At 33.0% G+C, this 8,911-nt stretch overlaps 1 protein-coding gene across 5 annotated transcripts; it reads left to right on the plus strand.

The window, feature by feature from the left end:
* Positions 1-2,099: 2,099 nt before the first annotated feature.
* On the plus strand, positions 2,100-8,474 carry LOC114383619 (zinc protease PQQL-like). 5 transcript variants are annotated; one of them, XM_028343328.1, is made up of 4 exons: positions 2,100-2,518; positions 2,612-2,760; positions 2,838-2,907; positions 7,480-8,474. In XM_028343328.1, exons 2-4 carry the CDS (start codon positions 2,686-2,688, stop codon positions 7,974-7,976), a joined length of 642 nt encoding a protein of 213 aa, XP_028199129.1. In that variant the 5' UTR covers positions 2,100-2,518; positions 2,612-2,685; the 3' UTR covers positions 7,977-8,474. The 5 variants fall into 5 exon arrangements, with proteins under 5 accessions (XP_028199129.1, XP_028199128.1, XP_028199125.1 ...); XM_028343327.1 differs by having other exon boundaries at positions 2,623-2,760; XM_028343325.1 differs by lacking the exons at positions 2,100-2,518; positions 2,612-2,760; positions 2,838-2,907 and adding exons at positions 5,045-5,971; positions 6,140-6,649.
* The last annotated feature ends 437 nt before the right edge of the window (positions 8,475-8,911 follow it).

Consider the following 8,911-nt stretch of genomic DNA (forward strand, 5'->3'; position numbering starts at 1 on the left):
ATAGGGTTAGGCTAAGTCTTGCACGACCCTAGTTAGAGAATGTATCTCTAATACTCCTCTTTTGCAAATGATCTCACACCTACTCTCACTAACCCTTTCAACAATAACAACAACAACAATATTTATAACAATACTAAATGAGACACAATCTCTTAATTAATTAAATTATTTTTTTAATAGTGTCATTAATAAATACACTAGGTCTAGGTTCAACTGAACCAAAAAAAAATACATATGCAAAATTGAGAATTGAACCAAATTTGTGAAAATTTCAAGATAGGTAGACTAAAATCGCAAAAAAAGTAATAGATACCAAAATTGAAGATCAAGACCATCAAGCATGTGGATCAACTGAAATGTGATTGTTTTAACTTAACTAGAGATCTCGAGTTCAAGTCCTAGATATACAATTGTTTGAAGGAAGAGCTTTGTCACTCAGGTCTTATCCAGCTCGAAAAAGATTATCTCCTATAGAAGATACATGTGGTTTGTAAAAAAAAAATACTATCTCCAATCTTATATATATGAAATAATTATTTAATTCATCAAAATCAATAAAAGTAGTTAGATGAGTTAGTTTGTCATAAATTTTAATTTTATTTTAAGACTACCCGTGACATTAAATAATTTAAGGTATGATTATTTTTCAAAAGATAATTTTTCAGCTAATTATTAATAACTCAATAAATACACCCACTTTCATAAGAAGAGAAGATTAATCATTAGGGATAAAAAAAAATTACAATAAAATAGTCCTATATTTTTTATAATCAAGACAAAAATATATTCTTTTATGTCTTTTATATAAGATTTTTGGATGGTAATAATAATTATGAATCAGTAATTAAAGGGTGACCAAACCTATAATATAGCCAATTTCTTATTGTCCTAACACAAGTATGTTCTCATATTATCGTCTACTAGCATGATTGTTTTTGCTTAATAAGAACAAATTTCCAATTTCACCCTTATACGATGAAGAAAAAAAAAAAGTAAAAATCGAATTACATTAACTCGAAATTGAAATGCATGCATGCTATGGATAGGAGGGATTCCCACTTTAGCACTTAATTATATCTTGAGAATCTCTCATCTACCAAATAAGAACTTAGTTTGGCATAAAGAAAAGGCACAAATAAGTGAAGTGCCTCGTAATAATTGATCAAATCGATGCATCCCTCCTTTTTTTTTTTATTTTAGCATATTGTGCTAAATATTAAAAAATTACTTATTAATTAATGATTTGCATTTGGTTAGCTTTTATAAATATAGTTTCTTTTAATGAAAACTAAATTCTGAATATAAATATTGTGAACTTATATTAATAACAAAACGTACTATATTAATAGTGTATTCTATTTAAATTTGGTACAGAGTCTTAAGTTTGCCGGTTATTCCAAGATATTTTAAGGATTTTGGTCCTTTAAATTTGTTATGAAATTAATCTTTATTCTGACTTAATCATATTTAAAACTCATCATTCCTTTTAAAAACTATATTACTTAGAAATTGAATTTAAGTTTTCTCTGACAAATCAATTAAGTTATATTTATTTATGATTTAGTGTGTTGCCTTGATGGAATCTATTGATTTCTTATGTTGATAAAATTATTTATTAGTATAATACATCATTTGAATGTAAATTTAAAGTATTTATACTAAAAATTTATTTTTAGATAAATGTTAGTTTGTTTTGTAAGAAAGATGTCTCTGAGAGGGATTAACAATCTAATGATAAAACGTTACTAGACTTTTTTTATTGTAGCTCATGGATTTCTGTAGTGTCTTCAGTATATAATGATAAGTCTAACAAATTCATTAGGTCTGCTTATGGGTTGATGGAGCAAGCAAGAAATTTTTATTTTAATGGTAATATTTATACGGAGGTAACTTATACTACTGAAAAAACATTTTCTACGTGTGGATTTTACGTCGGTTGATAAAAAACAACTTTAAAAAAATACGATAACATTTTTATAAATAAATATAATATTTTTACGATAATTTTATAAAAACCATTTTAAAAAACTAGGTTTTATAATATTTTTACAAAAGTGTCTTAGAATATTTTTCGTTTTTAATTAACCACGTCTGTTTGACTTTCCCTCTCACTCAACATTACAGACACAAACGTGCTTGTTCGGAACCCTAAAATTCCTCCTCACACTCCTTGACTTCCCTTCCTCTCCAAACTCGAAGACGATCTCCCTCACCAATGGTCAACATTCCTGGCTCTCATCCACTGCCTCGTCTAGATCCTCAAATTCCACAACGAGGACGACGCCGTTGAGGACCTCGACCACAACATCAAGGAGAAGCTCCACCAGTCCACACGCCGCAGCACCGTTGAACTCGAGGCGGAGCTCTAGCGGCTCCGGTCCCCATCCTCGTTGAAAGAGGCGCGTGGAGATGTTCTGTTGTTGCTGATGTTCTAGTCCATCCATTAAAGACCAATATAATGACTTCATCTTGTAAAAGAAAAGGAATTATCGAAGCCTTGGAATCAATGTTAATAGAGGTATTATTTTCATCTGGACCTAAGTTGCATTTTCTTCATCTTTCTCTCTTCAGTTTCCTTCTTTTCTCCCCTTTTATTTTGATATTTTGACAGCTATATTTTAGGTTGCAAGGGTAAGACTTCATGGCTTTTCAGAGCGTGAAATATCTGTAGTTCGTGCCCTGTTGATGTCTGAGATTGAATCTGCTTATTTGGAGCGTGATCAAATTCAATCTACCAGCTTGAGAGATGAATATTTACCAGTATTTTTTTTCATATTAAAATGGTTCATAACTAACTATGGGTGGTTTTGGAGATAATGTTCTCTTTGTTCATGCAGCATTTTCTCCACAATGAACCTGTTGTTGGGATTGAGTATGAAGCTCAACTCCAAAAGACTCTTCTACCACGTGAGTTGATATATCTTCTGCTTTTTTCTTTTGATATCAAATTTCCGGATAAATCAAGTTTGGGAGGCCTTATAATTGAGCTTATATTAGTTATTTATATCAACATTAGAGGTCTGTAAGTGTTCAGAGAAATTAAGGACATCGTGTAGCTGTGTCATAAAGACTATTGAGCCCCAACCATTTGCCATGCTTGATGATCTGAAAAATGTTGTTAAGAAAGTCAATCCTCTTGAGGAAGAGGGTAGAATCTCTCCTTGGGACGATGAACATGTTCCACAAGAAATTGTCACTACAAAGCCAAATATGGGGTGAGTTTGATTCGATCATGAATGTCTTTCTCATGGTAAGTAATATAAATCATCGTATTTGTTATTTCCTAGACCAAAGGAGAGTGATCTCATTAATTGCAGCCAGAGGAGAAAACTGGTTCTCCAATGGTATTTATATGTGATGATGAGGTGAGGGATTGAGAGATCGCAGCAAACCTTGAGGCAGCTATATTTAGTCTTTTTTTTATAACTTCCTTATCCTTAGTCTTAGTCACTGATGTCTATTTGCCTATAGGGTGATCACTCACAACCCCACAGTTGGCCATCAACAATGCAATTTACAATGATCAACCAATGCAGTTCAAGTTATAACAAAAAGTACATACATATCTTTAACTTAAAATTGAATTAAAACCGTGAAAGAAATTCTCATTAGCCGGACAAGCCATCACGATACATTACCATCTTACGAAATACTATTATAAAGCCATTAGTTATAATTCAAGCAACGATGTTCACTTTTCTCAGCTGCATCAATTTGAAAAAGCAATTCAATGTTTCATCGTCAGATTAATTGGTCAGAGAATGATTATTAATTATTTGGTTGATAGCTGCTTTATGCCATATCTGTTTTGAATAAATTAAATCAATATGAACTACACTCAAAAGATATTAAACTGCTTTAAATCAGTGACGTTACTTCAACTTCTGTAGATTAGTAAATTAAATGTTATGGTTTACACATGTCTACCAAAAAAAAATTGTTAGTCTTGATTTCTACATATCTACACAAGAATACTCTTTCCCCCTATATTAGGTCTAAAAATACTTTTTTTTTTTTTACAAATTTTCAGATTTATAAAGTCTGACTTTAGTATTTTTGGTATAACGTTATATGCATTTACTCGTCACTGTACCGTGTACAGTTTTTAGCATTTTATTACATATAAATCTTATTTCATTTTTTTTTTACCCAGCTAACTTAATTTTGCTGTATGTATATGATGTGAGGTAATTTGCCTCAAATAATGTGTGTCGCTTTCAACTTTTCCAATTCTATTTTAACTGCATGATACATTGAATTTGCACTAAATAATGTTACCAAGCATTCTTCTTTTTTTTTATTGCTTGTTTTTGTAATTTGTGATCTTATTTTCCCACACTTAATTTGTTTGGCTCTACTGTGGCCATATTGAAGTGTCTCACTCAACAATGACTTTGCCATCTGGAATGAGAGTCATTATTCATGGAATAAGACAAGGTTTACATGTGGAAATGTTTTTCTTTCCAACTCCATCAGGAAACACACAACACTGAATTATGATGTTTAGGACGGTGCACTTAATGGCAGAGGGACTCGCACACTTTAAATTCTTTCCCAGCAATGAATGGAATGTTAGAAATCCACTCGTAAATGAGGGTATATTTCAATAGCTTTTTTTAAAGGCAATTGCTACAAAAATCAAATGATTTTTTTTAAAAAAAAAACAAAAGTACTATAAATGTACGTATTATCATTATGATTTTTAATGTACCTCTAACATAAATTTCAATAAAAAATTATTTATTAATCCTTTAGTTAGTGTTTCTAGAATATTGATACCTATCTTAAAACATTTTAATAGAAATTTTATTGATTGAGAGTGCACACACCGTCGGTATAAAAATTAAACTCAACAAAAATTAGAATTCATAATTCGATAAAAAAAAATGCCAAAATGGTACAACTACTTTCCAAATACAAAACTTTAGTTTATTTATTTATTTATTATTCTTTGTATCACTATATGTCTGTCATAGTGTTATTATTCCAAAGTGCCATGGCCACTTGTGAAGTTCCACACCTTAATTGTTTTATATATATATATATATATATATATATACTTTTAGAGAGTGCAGATAATGAGAGAACCCAAAATCAGAGTTCGGTAAAAGCACCCATTTTGCATTTGGAACTCTGCACTGTATCAGACTAGAGAAAGATTGTAGATGTAATGCCAAGAACAAGATTATCTACAAAGCATCACCTATAGTATTAATTTTGTTTATAATATGATTAGTGGAAAATCATATCTGCCTCTGACGATTTGGCCACCACTAGTGAGTGAAGTGCATGAAATGGAAAGCACAACAACTCATGCAGCCCATGTTAGTTTTTTTTTCCTCTCTCTCTCCTTTGAAAATTAAACAAAACAAAATAAATCAACAAACGCCTTTGTTCTCAAATGAGAAGTATTTGACGGTTCGAATAAAATTAAATTAAAAGATACTGACAAAGAATTCATACTCCAAGGAAAACTCAACCTTATGTGACACTTCACCTTTTGGTTTGATAACAACATAACTTAAGTACATAACAATATCACCTCTTATTGCATGCTTTGATTGAACAAGTCTTAGTCCATGCTCACCATACCCCATTGCCTCCTTATCATTTTCTCCTCTTTCATTCCTTTACCATTATTACTCCTCCAAAGTCCAAACCACACCCTTCATTGCTAGAACAATATTCTATGCATAGGAAATTGAAAAGGAAAAGAAAGCAGAAAAAAAAAATCTGAAAAGATCATAGATGGGTCGAGTGATACATGTTGCGGTGGTGGCAGCCTCATTGGGATGTGTTTCAACCCTTTTGCTGGTTTTTATATGGCGTTTGTGTCACCACAAGAAAGAGCACAAAGACTTTGTTGAGGCCAATAGGATCACCAGAATGGAGAGCCTCCAAGCAGGAATTGCAAGACTTCATCAACAACCATCAATCTATCACCAATTTGATCACAAAAACAAAAACAAAGGTAAATTTTATGTGTTTCATAATGGTGTCTCAAGAAGAGGACACTTGTTTAACTGGGATGATCATCCCTACCTTGTTGTTGATGCTGTGGAAAATGGTTGGTCTAGATTTGCTTTTAGTAACTACAAGAGCAACATGACATCTCATTTAAAGAGATCAACCCTTTTAGGAGCATGTGCAGCTGGTGAATATGGAATGAAAACTAATGCTGAGATAAGCTGGGAAGTGTGCAATGGATCAGCTGAATATATGCAGAAGATTAGGCTCAATCCTGGGTTAAAAAAGGTTCTTCACACAAACAACTCTTCCAATATGAGTGTTGCTTCTGTCATTAGGACGGTTTTACCTCTTCCTGGCCCTCCTTTGGGGAACTATGCCTTCCCACAAGAGGCCTATTTTGAAATCACCATCTTGTTTTCTCATATCGATGATCATGAATTGGTTGTTGCGAAGAGAGAAGGGGAGAAGACAAAACTCCTCATTGAAGATGGTTCCAATGGAGCAAGTGAATTGGACACTGTTGAAGAAATGAAACTTGGCCAGAAAGAGGGTGGTGAAAAGAGTGGATCTGTGATGTTCTCATTGGGGTTAACAGCTGGAGGGGGTGTTCCTTTGACAGTTCCAGGTAGCTACCCTCGGAGCATTGGATTCAATTCCAATGGTTCTGTCTTTCTTGAAGGTAACTGAATTACCTACCCTTGTTTTATTGCTTGACATGTTCATTTTTATTTACCATTTGAGTAAAGAAAGGCTTCAAGGCCATTCCATTTCCTATAGGTCCAAAATTTGTGGACAAGAGGATAGGGTCATTATTCATTAGGTGGTGTAGTGATAAGTGCAGTACAAATTCGAAGTTCATTAGTCATAAAATTTTTGGCTTTGTGCTGATGTTTTAGAAACAGAACAGCTTGACCCAACTAAAGACACATTTCTAATTGTCACCTAAAACATCAACATCAAAGGCCCACACGAAATGTTTTTAACAGTCCACATTCCACCATATAACTACAAAGTCGTACTTAGAGCAGAATAGACCAGTTATAGTTGTGTTATAGTAATGATTTTAATGGACAAAATTTAGATGCCCTTTTTAAAGTGGTTTTAGTGTTCTTATCCTATTAGAATTTGAGTTTTACCTTGATAACTTGTGCTAATCTTTAATGCAAACCTTTATTATGTGGATTAAAGTGGAGCTCTAATTACAATTGCAAAACAGTACCATATGTATACAAGGAGCTGCATTTAAGTTGTCTGATTTTAATTTGTATATTCATATTTCCACAAAACAATTTTACAACCAATCAAAAAATCAAGATAATATTCAAATAACTTCTGCAGGGTTTCATTGTTTTTCCATTATCATTTTAATATATCTTGAGTTTTTGATTGGTTGTACTTTACAATCATTGTGTTTATGCTAAATTCACTCACTTCTACAGATATAGTTCAATATATGCTGATTCATTCATGTTCTTTTCGACACATCTAAGTTGTGAAACTTGGTTACAGGAATGAAACTTGTAATGGAGTCTGAGAAGGCACAATGGATAGGAACTGATAGGGTAATTGGTTGCGGGTTTGATCCAAGGCAGAAAAAGGTTTTCTTCACATTGGACTCAGAGTTGGTGCATGTCATCCACTGCCAGTCAGAGGAATTTGCCACTCCACTCTGTCCAACTTTGGCTGCAAATATAGACATTCAGGTTTTGGTTAATTTTGGACAAAGTGCATTCAAATATGCACCTGCAAATGCGCAAAGAACACCAAATCCATGCTTCATAGCCCCACTTGTGAATTCCCCTGGTGCTACCCTTGGCTATGATGACAGCAAGGAGCTCTTCTCCATGGGAAGGATTGATTCTCAGTGGCTTAATCGATCCGCAAACAAAGGAAATCACCACAATGGGAATAGTACTCAAGTCTTAGATTTTGATGAGTCTGAGGCTGATCTATTTGAAATAGTCTTGGATGTCTCAAAACACAGTGCCATAGCTCACAGAAAATGAGGCATAATTGGATGCAATTAAACTTTATTTCTCCTTGTTCAAATACCCTTTGATCTCTCTCCGTCAACTGCACCTGCTGTGAAGAGAGAAAATGATACAAGTTCAATAACTGGAGAGGATCTAGGCCCATTCAAACACGGTATTGTATGGCGTTGCTGCACATACATCACCTTCATTTGGAAGCATGTTATGATCTCATCCATCATCTGAGAAGCATCTTCGGCAGCCATAAGGTCTTAATGAATCAGTCCTGAATACGAATGTAGAAAACACACAGAAAGAGGTTAACTTTATTGTCAACCGTGGAGAGTTTCTGACTAACTAATCATAACAGTTTTTTTTTTTTTTTGTCTCTTCCTTTCTACTCTTGAAACATATTATATTTCTTCTTTGGTGGCTAAGCACCTGGTTTTACCTTTTAGAAGAAAGCTTAATCTTCCATCTGTAAATAACTATGTAATCTGATGGTATATTATACTTTCTGGCTTTCTCATTCAACTTTCTGTAAACATTCTATTTGCTGGTTCATGCGAAAGGTTATTGTAAAGCAGCACAATGATGAAAAATATTATACATTTATAACAACAAAATTTTATCCCATTAGGCACTAGTAAGGACAATTATATGCATCGCACGACACCGTTTAACTTAGTTAAAGACTAAATTTCAAAAATACTATTTACTATAACACTTCTTTAACAATTTCCTTCGTTTTCTTTCTTGTTTTTCTGGTCTCCCTCTTCCCCTTTTCACAATACTAAAAATCTATCATAAGTGATCATGTCCCTTAATTATTTAACTCACATTACACTTAGATTTTCTCCCTTCTAAATATTGTTTAATAATTTAATAGAAAGTAGACAATCACATGACTTTAAATAAAAATTTATATTTAAAATACCTTCATCTTCTTTCTCACACTCGCACCTCATGAG

This window comes from Glycine soja, chromosome 14 (genome assembly GCF_004193775.1).
Source record: "Glycine soja cultivar W05 chromosome 14, ASM419377v2, whole genome shotgun sequence".
Taxonomy (NCBI): Eukaryota; Viridiplantae; Streptophyta; class Magnoliopsida; order Fabales; family Fabaceae; genus Glycine; species Glycine soja.

Coding starts and splice junctions, on each gene's coding strand:
- LOC114383619 (XM_028343324.1), top strand. CDS start 5,749: ATGGGTCGAGTGATACATGTTGCGGTGGTGGCAGCCTCATTGGGATGT. Junction 6,650..7,479: donor TGGTTCTGTCTTTCTTGAAG/GTAACTGAATTA, acceptor ACTTGGTTACAG/GAATGAAACTTGTAATGGAG.